At 46.0% G+C, this 15238-nt stretch overlaps 2 protein-coding genes across 7 annotated transcripts in view; both read left to right on the top strand.

Moving 5' to 3' along the window:
* Nucleotides 1–15238, top strand: part of MCM7 (minichromosome maintenance complex component 7) — a 217614-nt gene that overhangs the window by 51318 nt on the left and 151058 nt on the right. The gene's annotated exons all lie outside the window — the stretch shown is intronic.
* STAG3 (STAG3 cohesin complex component) overlaps nucleotides 1–15238 on the top strand; it is a 157044-nt gene that overhangs the window by 41266 nt on the left and 100540 nt on the right. For all 6 annotated transcript variants that reach the window (XM_077261694.1, XM_077261697.1, XM_077261693.1 and 3 more), the window contains exons 6-9: nucleotides 391–467; nucleotides 4488–4692; nucleotides 6706–6857; nucleotides 7192–7265. In XM_077261694.1, coding sequence (XP_077117809.1) covers nucleotides 391–467; nucleotides 4488–4692; nucleotides 6706–6857; nucleotides 7192–7265 — 508 coding nt within the window. The remainder of the gene's footprint in view (nucleotides 1–390; nucleotides 468–4487; nucleotides 4693–6705; nucleotides 6858–7191; nucleotides 7266–15238) is intronic.

The raw sequence follows: 15238 nt of genomic DNA, 5'->3' as shown, positions 1-15238 counted from the left end.
ATCGTAGCCACGGGGGGGCGAAGCCACCCCCCCCCCCTGGGCTGTAGCACCACTCCCCCTGTCCCTGCAGAACGGGTGAAATTGGAGTTAACCCTTTCACGCGGCCTGCAGGGACGCGATCCGGCCATGACGCATATGCTGCGTCACAGGTCGGATTGGCACAGGTTTTCATGACGCATACGCTGCGTCAAAGGTCGGGAAGGGGTTAAGAGGTTAAGGGTGAGAACCAAAATCCTGTAATGATCAAAAATTGTATTCCCCAAATGGGATGTGATAATAATACATGGCTTCGGCACCATCACCTGGTTCTCAAAAAAGGATCCGCGGTGTGATCTGTAAAGGATGCAACAGTGACTTGGATTGTAATGCGGTGCCTGCTGTCCTCTCCAGGCGTGGTGACCAGGGACATGATGGCGACCATGCAGAATGCCGAGATCATTAGGAAGATGACCGAAGACTTTGATGAAGTAAGTGTTACAGTCATTTCTCTATTTAATGTGAAGTTATTCTTAATATAACTACTGGAAGAAAAGCTCCAGGAGACAGTGCAGCCTCCCTCCATGTTTCACAGGACGTCAGACCCTGAGATGTCGAGGGAGGATAGGGCGTCACTAGTCGTGGGGTGTACTTACATAGGGGCTGAGCAGCCCACCTCATCTAATAGCATGTAACTACTGATCTGTCAGCAAGGTGCAGTACGAATTGGGGGTGCACAGGACTGTGGGTATACCCCCTGCAACCAGGAGGCTAACAGCTGGAAACAAAAATGGATTCCATGTGGTGGGCGATATGTACCCTCTCCTCAGACACTAGGCAGCTCAGCTGTAGCCAGGTACCTGACCAGTTTCAAGTCTGCTGCTTATTTTATTTTTTGTTTTCCTGTCCTCCCTTCCTTTTTGCCCATTTCCAGTCCTTCCTGGGGTGTACTATGGGCCTGGTCAGACCCAATAGGGCCTACCTTTTTACTACGGAAGCCTTTCAGTGTTTAAACTCCTTCTTTGTGATACCTGACAAGCCACACGAAGGCCTGCTGGCATCACAAGATGGCCATTTCCTGGTGGATCATGTTGGTAATTGTGGAGACCTACAGGGCCAGGGACAAATTTGCGCATTTTCGAGTATCCGCTCATTTCATCGTGCGGCTGTTTCTCAGTTCAGCTGCCCCCTGGGCTTTTGTCCATGCCTTTGTAAAATTCTGCAAGATCCACCCTATTGATTACGTCGATCACCGCTTGACACTCAAGGTACTGCAGTTTGCTGATTGCTAGGCAGTCTGCATGGTTTTCTGTTGTCATTGAGATATGTCAGTAATCGTATGTTGTTGGTGACTGTCCTGTAAATGCAATGGAATTGGAACCGGGCAAGGCAGTTTCTGCTTGCCTTCGATGGCAGCTACAGTAGTGTAGAAGGTTATTGCAGTCAGTTGGTTTGGAGTAAAGGTCTGTGGTGAAGTCCCCATCTTTGAGCACCCGTGTGTCCAACAATGACATTTTGGTGGTGTTGAAGCAGAGGGTAAATTGCAGCTCTGATCGGGTGGAGTTCAGAAAATCAAAGAAGGTGTGGAGAAAATCAAGTGGACCTTTCCAAATAAAGAAGATATCAGCAATATACTGTATCTCAGCCAACATATGGAATGTCTGATGAACAGATCATTAGTGTTTATGAATTCTTGCTCAAAGTGGTTCAAATAGCATTTTGTGTAAGCGGGTCCTACAATTGGCCCCATCACGGTCCCGCATGTCTGAAGAAAGAAGTCATCCCCAAGCAGGAAAAAAATTCTCCTATAGGACTATGGACACACAGAGTTGTCTGGAGTCGAGGGAGGGGTTGTTGAGTATATCAGTGACTGCCAGAGACCCCCTATCGTGTCTGATGGACATGTACAGACTATTGATGTCCAAGGTGACTAGTAGGCTGTCAGATGGAATCTCTGTCGTGTCTGCTTGTCTGGAGGACATGTCCTCTGTCAAGAATAAAAGAGCAAGTTCCTATAACCAGAGAAGTGAGAATTTTCTCCGGAAAATTGAAATCAGGGAAAAGATGGAAGCTACAATGGGTTGACTGGATGGTGGCTGATGAGAAAAGTGGCAGTTTTCTGGTCAATGGTATTGAGGCTTAGATATCTATTAATAGTCTGTTGTGTTTTTTTTCTGACTGTGGTAATGGGATCCTGGAGGATTTGTTGTTTGTTTTTTTTTATCTATGAATGTGTTTGATAGTTGGTGAGAGATTTCATAAAGATACTGTGAGCTGTCCATGATGGCAATGGCACTTCTGTTCTCCAGAACGTACTGGGGTTCCAAACACCCAGTTGGAATATAGACAAGTCCGGAATAGAGGTACCCTCTGTGAGATGGTTCCTGTTCCTTGGAAGCTCATGCTGAAGTCCGAAGTGAGTCTTCAGCCTGATGTTTCGATAAAATCGTTGAAGGTCCTGGAACTTGTTGCAGTAGGGCAGAAGGAGACCCACTCAGTACCGTCAGTTCGGTGGGGCACAGGGTGTACGACGATATGTTGACCACCAAGTTTGGGGTTTTGCCTGTGATCATGTGGTCATACGATCACCTGAGCTTACAGGCGGACTGTGTTGGTTTCCTCCTAGTGGTCGTGTGCTTCCTCCTCGCTTGACTTAAAAACTGTTTAGGTTTTGTGCGCCAGTTGAAGTGTCACTGCCTGAGCTGAATAATTCTTGACATCTTGATCCACAGTTGGTTTGCCATACTCCTGTTCCATCTATATACTTTGTCCTGCAAATAGTCCTCTGAATTCCTCTGTAACTTTTGCTTTTCTTTTCTTGTTGTGTTCTGCGATGCTCTCAATGGTCTTCCCCGTTTTGGTTTTCCCAATCGGGAGTGGAGAGAGTCGCTGCCAGTTGAGTTTCAATTGAAGCTATCTTTTATTGGGATTCAGATACGGCTACTTGGAGGAATTCAATCTTGAGGACAATGATGTCCAGGGAACACTTCTTAAGAATTTGATTGAATGTCTCACAATATTCTTTTTTTTTTTATCAACGAAGAGTGTGGAGTGAAGGTGGCATCTGAGTCCTAGAGGGACCATGTCTTCTACCTTGATTCAGTTCTCTTTCCTCCCTGCGTCAAGCAGACTCTGGTCTGATGGTGGAACTCTTGGCTTGTTCTCTGCAGGCGCTCTTTTCTTCCAATCCATTGGCACGTCGTCACAGCGGATGCCAACCTTCTCGGTTGGGGGATGGTCTTCCAGAGATACTGGAAGAAACACAAAGCTTTACTTTCCATCAACATCATGGAGCTCCACATCCAGGGACCCAAATTGCTCACTTTAACAGCATAACTGTTGAAGTCTCAGTTAAGACCATGATTTAGGCTTGGAAGTTCTTCTCTTCGCATACCTACCATTGTACTTGGAAGGTCTTTTTTCATTGTTGTGAATCCCATTATGTAGCCCAGCTCTCTATTCTTTCTTGCAATCAGGTCTTTAGATTGATCTGGCTGTCACTTTCCGTACGGATAGGTTTCTGCCTTGTCTATCCTTTTTTCAGAAAAAACAGGAAATTAAGACCTTCCTTCAGGTGTGGCTCTCTCCCGTAGATGCTTCAGATCTCAACATAGTTCAAGCTGCCTTACATGACGTCTCCCTGCTTCTGCACTCTTGGAAGGTGGCATTCGTTATAGTAATCACTTCCATTACCTTAATCAGAAGATTGTTTTACCTTTGTTCTGTCCTTCTCCCTATCACACCGCTGTGAGATCCTTACACACATTGGACCGGGTCAGAACTGTGAGTCACTACCTGTCAGTAATGGCCTCTCTTAGACGCTCAGACTCTTTGACATCTCAGAGGGCCATCGTAGAGGTCTCGCATCTCAAAGGCTACCATCACTCTATTCATCTCAAAGGCTACCATCACTCTATTCATCTCAAAGGCTACCATCACTCTTTTCTGCCATTCTGGAATCGTATTGGGACAGAGCGCCTCCACACGGGGTTACGGCCTTGCAGTGGGGGCTTTAGGAGTTCCCATGGTTGGCCATGTCCCCAATAAAGCGCCCAAGAAAAGAGGATTTTTGGTACTCATTGTAATTTCCCTTTCTCCTAGCCTTCTTTTTGGGAAACATCACCCATACCCTATTTTCTTTGTGTGTTTTGTATTTATTCTCCATTGAGGTTTCTTTCTTCCTGGTGCATCTTCTACTACTTTGTCACTTACTACTTTGTTCAGGTCATGTTCCTGGGTGTTCATTGTTATTGAATTTTTGCTGGTTTGGGTTCCTCCTGAGCTGCCTGGTGTCCGAGGAGAGGTCGACAGGCCACCAGCCCGTTTTACCTATCGTCATGACTCCTAGCCACAGGACCTTTACTTACAGTTCTGTATGTCCCAAAGTATTCAACAAGAAAGACATTTTATCGTAATTGCAAAAATCCCATTATCTACTTGTATGTGGACAGCTTACCATATTAATACTTTTTTTTTAAAATATTACATAATAATAATGTTTACTTCCCCAGGACTCAGCAGACTATCCTCTGTCTCTCAGCACAAAGACTTGGAAGAAGTTCCGGGTGAATTTTGGAGAATTTCTGGGCGCTTTGGTCATCTGCTGTCAACACAACGTCATCTATGATGGGATTTTCATGGACCTACTCGTCTCCTTTGTCACTGGTCTGTCGGACTCCCAAGTCCGCGCCTTCCGACATACCAGCACATTTGCCGGTGAGTTTTATACAGCTGTGTGATCGCCGGTATACGCCAAGAAGGGGGTACTGGGGGATTTACGACTTGCTTCTATTTGATCTCTTTCTGATTTTTGGCAAGAAATGTGGAAAACAAAGCTGTGAGCCCGTGGTTCCGTCATTGTGTCTGTTTAGTTTTTGTTAAACTTCTTTCACCTTCCTAGGTGGTCCGCAGATCGCGCCAGCTGCCCATCCTTCTCGTCCTTCATAAATGTATCACGCTGTGAAAAGTCAACCTTGTTGCTGTAAGATGTGCAGGAAGATGCGGCACCATGGCCATAAATCTTTCCTCCTTTCTCCTCCACCATCTGTTCCTCTGGACTCTCAGGATTTGGCTCCTCTCTGCTGCTGACACCTCCTCCTCCTTCTGACTTTGCTTGTCCCTTTGTTCTTCTATTGATTCTTTTATATGATGATTACAGTCAAGAGAAGAAATGTCCCCCGACACATCTGTCCTATGACTGGAGAATGGAGGAAGGTGGTGGATATAAACTGCTCAGGCTGCCCATCTATTATCTTTATTGACTTAGTGAACTTGGCGCCTGAGCCTGAGATAGGGAACATAGGCCTCATTCACACATCCATGATTCATGGACCGGCCACAGGTCTCCGGTCCGTAACTCAATGGTCTCCTACACATATATCGGGGTGTGAAGTTCAGGACCCTGCTGCCGGTCGCTGTGTCATGGTCCGTACCGTGCGAGACACAGATGTGTGAATACGGACTTAGTTTGTGAACTTGGAGTAAGACAGGGACAGATGGGACAACTGATGCTGACCATTTGGTCGTGTCCAACCCTCTGTAGAACAGTTCTGGCCATGCGTCTATTAAAAAAAAAAAAATAAATGAATGGTCTGTTTGCTAGTTGATAATCTCTCAGGATGGTTATACATTTTTGATAACACTTGTTTAATTACTGGCTTATGAAGTCTCCGTACACATGCCTGTTGGAGACCCCCTTCCTCTCATAGTGTCCAGCACCTATTTACAGTGTCATAACGGGACCGGGTGGGAGAGAATAAGGCGGACCGGGTAATGTCAGAACAGGAGCTTTGTGGAATCGGGAAGATGTCACTTCGGGACCTTGAAATGTTTCTTACGGAGCCACAAATTAGTCGCCCTGGCTGTGTGTTTCTGGTCATTGTCATGCTGGAAGACCCAGCTAAGACTCCTCTTCAATGCTTTTACTGAGGGAAGGAGGTTGTTGGCCAAAATCTCACGATACATGACCCCATCCATCCTCCCTTCAATATAGTCCTTTTCCCTTTGCAAAAAAGCACCCCCAAAGTATGATATTTTCCCCCACCATGCTTCACGGTTGGGTTGGTGTTCTTGGGGTTGTACTCATCCTACTTCTTCCTCCAAACACGGGGAGTGGAGTGATACCTCTTGATGTCATTGACCAGGTCCTCCCCTGTAGTTCTGGGCTGATCCCTGACCTTTCTCAGAATCATCCTTACCCCGAAAGGCGAGAACACATGGAGCCCCAGGTTGGTTGGTGATCCGATACTTATTTCATACAATAAAATGTAATTTAATTATGTAAAAATCCTACAATGTGATTTTCTGGTCTTTATCTTTAGATTCTGTCTCTCACAGGTGAAGTGTACATACGATAAAAATTACAGACCTCTCCATTCTTTGTAGGCGGGAAAACGGGCAAAATCGTCAGAGTGTCAAATACTTATTTCCCCACTGTATATATAATTATTTTATTTTTAGTCCCGTTAGCAGGACTTGGACCTTTTATTGCCTATTTAATACATACACTAGAATACTGTAATTAGCAGTCTCCTGTGAAGCCTGGCCACAGGTTAAAGGGCCGTTCTCCTGTCTTTAGTAGCACACACCCCGCTCCCCTGCCTCCTGCTTGCTGGATCCAGTGCTCCGGTCAGCGTCGGCGCAGCGCTTGCAGGCTGTACAGCAAACAGCTGATCACGCGTCCATTCTTGTTGGTTCATTTACTCATTACTGCTCCTTCCTGCTGTTCAGCCATGAAACTGATGACAGCGTTGGTGAAGGTAGCCAGGGACCTGAGCCGTCACCTGGAGACGAGCCAGCGGCAGTTCAATGTGGAGCGAGCAAAAAGTCCGGAGAAGAGGTCAGCGGAGCGGCTGGAGGCGCTGGAGGAGAAGATGGCGGAGGTGGGTGCGACAGTGCGGACTCTACGCTACTATCGATCGTTGTTTATTTGTATTAGTCCACACATTGCCAGTCCTTCACACGACTAATAGGATATTGACCCTCAAACCCTTTTCCAGCACATAAAGAAATGTAAAAAAATCAATAATACTTTAGTGAACATATTTTTCCTGATTCCCCAGCTGACATTTGTGGTGTATGGTGCGGGCTCAGCTCCTGCATCTGCTCCGCGCTCTGGCACCCGTGTAGGACGGACTGCTATGACCTGACGTCCATTAGATGTTACTAGTAAGAATATATTCATTTACGTTACTGATGTGTCCCCGCTCCGCACAGATGTATTCCAGCCTGGAAGATATCGGTAATATGATGAACGGAATATTCAAAGGCGTGTTTGTGCATCGCTACCGGTGAGTAATATGTCCGCGTGTCCTCCCGTCACGGTCACGTGCGCTCCCCACAATCCAGATGGGTCCTAACAGCCACTGTGTGTGAGACGGGTCTGCGAGGTCTCTGGTAATAGTGAGCTTTAGGTCTACTGTGGCATAGTGATGCATGGAGTAGTGACGCTTGGATGTAGCAGAGCTGAGTAGTAGTGCTGAAGTAGTGGCGCTTGGATGTAGCAGAGCTGAGTAGTAGTGCTGAAGTAGTGGCGCTTGGATGTAGCAGAGCTGAGTAGTAGTGCTGAAGTAGTGGCGCTTGGATGTAGCAGAGCTGAGTAGCGGTACTAGTGTAGGGACTTTTGGATGTAGCAGAGCTGAGTAGTGTTACTGATGTAGGTAACACTTGGATGTAGCAGAGCTGAGTAGCGGTACTAGAGTAGTGACTCTTGGATGTAGCAGAGCTGAGTAGCGGTATTGATGTATGTAACACTTGGATGTAGCAGAGCTGAGTAATAATGCTGGAGTAGTGGCGCTCGGATGTAGCAGAGCTGAGTAGTGGTACTAGAGTAGTGACACTTGGATGTAGCAGAGCTGAGTAGTGGTACTAGAGTAGGGACTCTTGGATGTAGCAGAGCTGAGTAGTAGTGCTGGAGTAGTGGCGCTTGGATGTAGCAGAGCTGACTAGTGGTACTAGAGTAGGGACACTTGGATGTAGCAGAGCTGAGTAGTAGTGCTGGAGTAGTGGCGCTTGGATGTAGCAGAGCTGAGTAGTAGTGCTGGAGTAGTGGCGCTTGGATGTAGCAGAGCTGAGTAGTAGTGCTGGAGTAGTGGCGCTTGGATGTAGCAGAGCTGAGTAGTAGTGCTGAAGTAGTGGCGCTTGGATGTAGCAGAGCTGAGTAGCGGTACTAGTGTAGGGACTTTTGGATGTAGCAGAGCTGAGTAGTGTTACTGATGTAGGTAACACTTGGATGTAGCAGAGCTGAGTAGCGGTACTAGAGTAGTGAGGCTTGGATGTAGCAGAGCTGATTAGTAGTGCTGAAGTATTGGCGCTTGAATGTAGCAGAGCTGAGTGGCGGTACTAGAGTAGTGACTCTTGGATGTAGCAGAGCTGAGTAGCGGTATTGATGTATGTAACACTTGGATGTAGCAGAGCTGAGTAATAATGCTGGAGTAGTGGCGCTCGGATGTAGCAGAGCTGAGTAGTGGTACTAGAGTAGTGACACTTGGATGTAGCAGAGCTGAGTAGTGGTACTAGAGTAGGGACACTTGGATGTAGCAGAGCTGAGTAGTAGTGCTGGAGTAGTGGCGCTTGGATGTAGCAGAGCTGAGTAGTAGTGCTGGAGTAGTGGCGCTTGGATGTAGCAGAGCTGAGTAGTAGTGCTGGAGTAGTGGCGCTTGGATGTAGCAGAGCTGAGTAGTGGTACTAGAGTAGGGACACTTGGATGTAGCAGAGCTGAGTAGTAGTGCTGGAGTAGGGACACTTGGATGTAGCAGAGCTGAGTAGTAGTGCTGGAGTAGTGGCGCTTGGATGTAGCAGAGCTGAGTAGTAGTGCTGGAGTAGTGGCGCTTGGATGTAGCAGAGCTGAGTAGTAGTGCTGGAGTAGGGACACTTGGATGTAGCAGAGCTGAGTAGTAGTGCTGGAGTAGAGGCGCTTGGATGTAGCAGAGCTGAGTAGTGGTACTAGAGTAGGGACACTTGGATGTAGCAGAGCTGAGTAGTAGTGCTGGAGTAGTGGCGCTTGGATGTAGCAGAGCTGAGTAGTAGTGCTGGAGTAGGGACACTTGGATGTAGCAGAGCTGAGTAGTGGTACTAGAGTAGGGACACTTGGATGTAGCAGAGCTGAGTAGTAGTGCTGGAGTAGAGGCGCTTGGATGTAGCAGAGCTGAGTAGTAGTGCTGGAGTAGTGGCGCTTGGATGTAGCAGAGCTGAGTAGTAGTGCTGGGGTAGTGGCGCTTGGATGTAGCAGAGCTGAGTAGTAGTGCTGGAGTAGTGGCGCTTGGATGTAGCAGAGCTGAGTAGTAGTGCTGGAGTAGGGACTCTTGGATGTAGCAGAGCTGAGTAGTGGTACTAGAGTAGGGACACTTGGATGTAGCAGAGCTGAGTAGTAGTGCTGGAGTAGTGGCGCTTGGATGTAGCAGAGCTGAGTAGCGGTACTAGAGTAGGGACACTTGGATGTAGCAGAGCTGAGTAGTGGTACTAGAGTAGGGACACTTGGATGTAGCAGAGCTGAGTAGTAGTGCTGGAGTAGTGGCGCTTGGATGTAGCAGAGCTGAGTAGTAGTGCTGGAGTAGGGACACTTGGATGTAGCAGAGCTGAGTAGTGGTACTAGAGTAGGGACACTTGGATGTAGCAGAGCTGAGTAGTAGTGCTGGAGTAGTGGCGCTTGGATGTAGCAGAGCTGAGTAGTAGTGCTGGAGTAGGGACTCTTGGATGTAGCAGAGCTGAGTAGTGGTACTAGAGTAGGGACACTTGGATGTAGCAGAGCTGAGTAGTAGTGCTGGAGTAGTGGCGCTTGGATGTAGCAGAGCTGAGTAGTAGTGCTGGAGTAGAGGCGCTTGGATGTAGCAGAGCTGAGTAGTAGTGCTGGAGTAGGGACTCTTGGATGTAGCAGAGCTGAGTAGTGGTACTAGAGTAGGGACACTTGGATGTAGCAGAGCTGAGTAGTAGTGCTGGAGTAGAGGCGCTTGGATGTAGCAGAGCTGAGCAGTGATATTAGGAATGGTGAAATATGGATGTAGCAGAGTAGGAGTAGTGGAGATTCAGCAGGAACCTGGATAATCCAGTGCCGCCACTTAAGTCGGATGCTATTGACCAGGTATCATGATGTCATTTGAGCATTTTGCGCTGCTTTGACAACCTGACACAAGAGAAGAGATGAGGGAGACGAGATGTGACACAGCCTCTCTAATGGCTCTGAAGGCCTCCTCTATGGCCTGCATGGCTCTGCTATCTGGCTGCCGATGGACATGTGAACACAGTGAGCTCCCCCTACTGGCGGCTTCCGGAAGACAGAATATTAACAATTAGATTTCTGCACTTACTGTAAAGTCCCTTTCTGGTTGAATATAATGGGGGTCACAGGACTGCGGGTATACGCCCTGCCACTAGGGGGATTAACACTTGGTAGAAATAAGTGTTGGCTCCGCCTGGTTGGCTTTATCATCACGTCCACTAGGACGTAACGTTTACTGTTCTAAAGACCTCCCAGGAGGCACCGTCTGAATGAGCTGTAACCCTAAAGATGGATATTTGCCCCTTGTCTTTGCTGGCTTCCAAAATAGCCAACCTGATGCATTTGGAAATGGTCGTCTTGAAATCTGGCAGGTCCGTGAGTTGCCCATCAGGGTTCATAAAATGACATTTAGAAGGCCTAAATGGCCCTGACTATATCAGCACGGTGGAGAGAAAGCTCCCAGGAATGATCCAGAGATGGCCAAAGGGTGGGGAAGACGATGTCCTCATGGCGGTGGACAGCAGAGACCACCCTTGGAGGAGAGGAAGGGAACCCTGCAAAAAAGAACAGAGGGCTCAGAAACCCTGTGTCATAATCCAGGCCGGGGTTTGTTGTTATTTTCTCCCCAGTCTGGTCATGCGGGGGTTACCTTCTCTGCCTCGTTTTGGGTTCTGTGTGGCTATTTCAGTCTGCTGTGCTCTGCAGACCAATGTCAGTGATAGTTCATGCTCCCAGGCTAGAGCAGCTGACCCCTTGATACCGTGTTTTTGCCCTCTGCCCATTTACTCTGTTCCTGTGACTTCCCTTTCCTGCCACCCCGCTTGTATTAGTGTTCGCTCCCTGTGCTAGGACATTCAGGTATGTGGCCCGGCTTGTCTTCGGTTACCTCTGCTCCCGTCTGGCTCTGACTTCAGTCTTGTATTTGACCACGTGTATTGCTGTGACCTCTGGTATTTCTGTTCCTGACTGTTTTTGACTCGGCTTGTCTGAATACTCTTTTGCCACTTGGTGGTGCTTTTGCTGTTGCTCATTGGTGTTACGCTGTGTGTGCAATCACCAGCATCCACTGGTGGAGGTTGCGCTATACTGCACTGCAGCAGCATTACACCCTGTGAATGGAGGTAATGGCCTCAAGAAATGTCTCCTTCCATGAAGTGAACCTTGGTGAGATGCTGCTGTGTAAAGTTTTATTGCACTCAGTAGTGAACATTGCGTCAGTCGCCGGCTGGTGTTCTGCTGGCCCAAGCACTATGGTCTCCGGGAATCTGCTCAGGGTCTAGAGAAAACGACTGTCTACGGCCCGTGGGCCGAAGGTTCCCCACCCCTGCTATAGAGGGGCCAGAGCATGTACACCAGTGCCCTCGGGTTTCAGGAACTAGCGACTGAGATAGTTGAGACCTTGTGATTGGGACGGCAGAGCCGTCTGAAGACTTCTGTGAGGAGAACCCGCTCTTCAGAATCCAGAGTCTCTAGGCTGACCATGTCCTCGACCCGGGAATGTGGGACGTGGAGCTCCATCCAGTAGCTGAGAGAACGGGTGCTACCTTGATGGTTCCGACTGGCCACCATAATCCTGTACTCAAAGCAGGTGATCACTGACTAGGAAGGACCGGTAGGAGGGATCCAAAACTATGGCTCTTAGTATCAGAAGGTGGTGGGATTCCTCCCGAGACCAGACAGGAAAGCTTTGGAGTGTTGTGGGGGCAAAATTGGGTGAGGATTCCCAGCTCCAATACTGAGACCGAGCAGTGATAATGTAATGCTGAGATTTAGGTGTACTATAGCAGGGCTGAGTAGCACTACTGGAGTAGTGACACCTGGATGTACAGTGGCTTGCGAAAGTATTCACCCCCTTGGCTTTTTACCTATTTTGTTACATTACGAGTGTTTAACCCCTTCATGACCGGAGGTATTTTCGTTTTTGCTCCGCTCCTTTCCAGAGCCATAACTTTTTTATTTTTCCGTCAATATGGCCATGTGAGGGCTTGTTTTTGCAGGACGAGTTGTACTTTTGAACAATACCATTGGTTTTACCGTATCACGTACTCAAAAATGGGAAAAAAAATCCAAGTGCGGTGAAATTGCGAAAAAAAAATGCAATCCTACACTGGTTTTTTGTTTGGCTTTTTTGCTAGGTTCACTAAATGCTAAAACTGAGCTGCCATTATGATTCCACAAGTCATTAGGAGTTCATAGACACCAAACATGTCTAGGTTATATTTTATCTAAGTGGTAAAAAAAAATTCCAAACTTTGCTAAAAAAAAAAAAAAAAAAGCGCCATTTTCCCATACCCGTAGCGTCTCCATTTTTCGTGATCTGGGGTCGGGTGAGGGCTTATTTTTTGCGTGCCAAGCTGACGTTTTTAATGATACCATTTTGGTGCAGATGTGTTCTTTTGATCGCCCGTTATTGCATTTTAATGCAATGTTGCGGCGACCGAAACAATGAAATTCTGGTGTCTTGACTTTTTTTCTTGAAATGCCGTTTAGCGAGCCGATTAATCCTTTTTTTTAATTGATAGATCGGGCGATTCTGAACGCGCCGATTCCAAATATGTGTAGGTTTGATTTTTTTTTAACCCCTTTACCCCCAAGGGTGGTTTGCACGTTAATGACCAGGCCAATTTTTACAATTCTGACCACTGTCCCTTTATGAGGCTATAACTCTGGAACGCTTCAACGGATCTTAGCGATTCTGACATTGTTTTCTCGTGACATATTGTACTTCATGTTAGTGGTAAAATTTATTCGATATAACTTGCATTTATTTGTGAAAAAAACGGAAATTTGGCGAAAATTTTGAAAATTTCACAATTTTCCAACTTTGAATTTTTATGCCCTTAAATCACAGACATATGTCACGCAAAATACTTAATAAATAACATTTCCCACATGTCTACTTTACATCAGCACAATTTTGGAACCAAAATTTTTTTTTGTTAGGGAGTTATAAGGGTTAAAAGTTGACAAGAAATTTCTCATTTTTACAACACCATTTTTTTTAGGGACCACATCTCATTTGAAGTCACTTTGAGGGGTCTATATGATAGAAAATACCCAAGTGTGACACCATTCTAAAAACTGCACCCCTCAAGGTGCTCAAAACCACATTCAAGAAGTTTATTAACCCTTCAGGTGTTTCACAGGAATTTTTGGAATGTTTAAATAAAAATGAACATTTAACTTTTTTTCACACAAAATTTATTTCAGCTCCAATTTGTTTTATTTTACCAAGGGTAACAGGAGAAAATGGACCCCAAAAGTTGTTGTACAATTTGTCCTGAGTACGCTGATACCCCATATGTGGGTGTAAACCACTGTTTGGGCGCATGGCAGAGCTCGGAAGGGAAGGAGCGCCATTTGACTTTTCAATGCAAAATTAACTGGAATTGAGATGGGACGCCATGTTGCGTTTGCAGAGCCCTTGATGTGCCTAAACATTGAAACCCCCCACAAGTGACACCATTTTGGAAAGTAGACCCCTTAAGGAACTTATCTAGGTGTGTGGTGAGCACTTTGACCCAACAAGTGCTTCACAGAAGTTTATAGTGCAGAGCCATAAAAATAAAAAATCATATTTTTTCACAAAAATGATCTTTTCGCCCCCAATTTTTTATTTTCTCAAGGGTAAGAGAAGAAATTAGACCACAAAAGCTGTTGTGCAATTAGTCCTGAGTACGACGATACCCCATATGTGGGGGTAAACCACTGTTTGGGCGCATAGCAGAGCTCGGAAGGGAAGGAGCGCCATTTTACTTTTCAATGCAAAATTGACTGGAATTAAGATGGGACGCCATGTTGCGTATGGAGAGCCCCTGATGTGCCTAAACATTAAAACCCCCCACAAGTGACACCATTTTGGAAAGTAGACCCCCGAAGGAACTTATCTCGATGTGTTTTGAGAGCTTTGAACCCCCAAGTGTTTCACTACAGTTTATAACGCAGAGCCGTGAAAATAAAAATTCTTTTTTTTTTCACAAAAATGATTTTTTTAGCCCCCAGTTTTGTATTTTTACAAGGGTAACAGGATAAATTGGACCCCAAAAGTTGTTGTCCAATTTGTCCTGAGTACGCTGATACCCCATATGTGGGGGGAACCACTGTTTGGTGCCATTTGGAATGCAGACTTAGATGGATTGGTCTGCAGGCATCACGTTGCATTTGCAAAAATGATTTTTAGCCCCCCAAATTTTTATTTTCCCAAGGATAACAAGAGAACTTGGACCCCAAAAGTTGTTGTCCAATTAGTCCCGAGTACGCTGACACCCCTAACCCTGACACACCCCTAACTCTAATCCCAACCGTAAATGTAATCCAAACCCTAACTTTAGCCCTAACCCTAGCCCTAACCCTAGCCCTAACCCTAACCCTAGCCCTAATGGGAAAATGGAAATAAATACATTTTTTTAAATTTATTATTTTTCCCTAACTAAGGGGGTGATGAAGGGGGGTTTGGTTTACTTTTATAGCGTTTTTTATATCGGATTTTTATGATTGGCAGCTGTCACACACTAAAATACGCTTTTTATAGCAAAGTTTTTGCGTCTCCACATTTTGAGACCTATAATTTTTCCATATTTTGGTCCACAGAGTCACGTGAGGTCTTGTTTTTTGCGGGACGAGTTGACGTTTTTATTGGTAACATTTTCGGACACGTGAACATTTTTGATCGCTTTTTATTCCGATATTTGTGAGGCAGAATGACCAAAAACCAGCTATTCATGAATTTCTTTTGGGGGGGGGCGTTTATACCGTTCCGCGTTTGGTAAAATGGATAAAGCAGTTTTCTTCTTCGGGTCAGTACGATTACAGCGATATCTCATATCATTTTTTTATGTTTTGGCGCTTTTATACGATAAAAGCTATTTTATAGAAAAAATAATTATTTTGGCATCGCTTTATTCTGAGGACTATAACTTTTTTATTTTTTTGCTCATGATGCTGTATGGCGGCTCGTTTTTTGCGGGACAAGATGACGTTTTCAGTGGTACCATGGTTATTTATATCCGTCTTTTTGATCGCGTGTTATTCCACTTTTTGTTTGGC

Source organism: Ranitomeya variabilis, chromosome 5, assembly GCF_051348905.1.
Source record: "Ranitomeya variabilis isolate aRanVar5 chromosome 5, aRanVar5.hap1, whole genome shotgun sequence".
Taxonomy (NCBI): Eukaryota; Metazoa; Chordata; class Amphibia; order Anura; family Dendrobatidae; genus Ranitomeya; species Ranitomeya variabilis.
The sequence above is the reverse complement of the archived record's forward strand: the minus strand, read 5'-3'. Positions and strand labels throughout refer to the sequence as shown.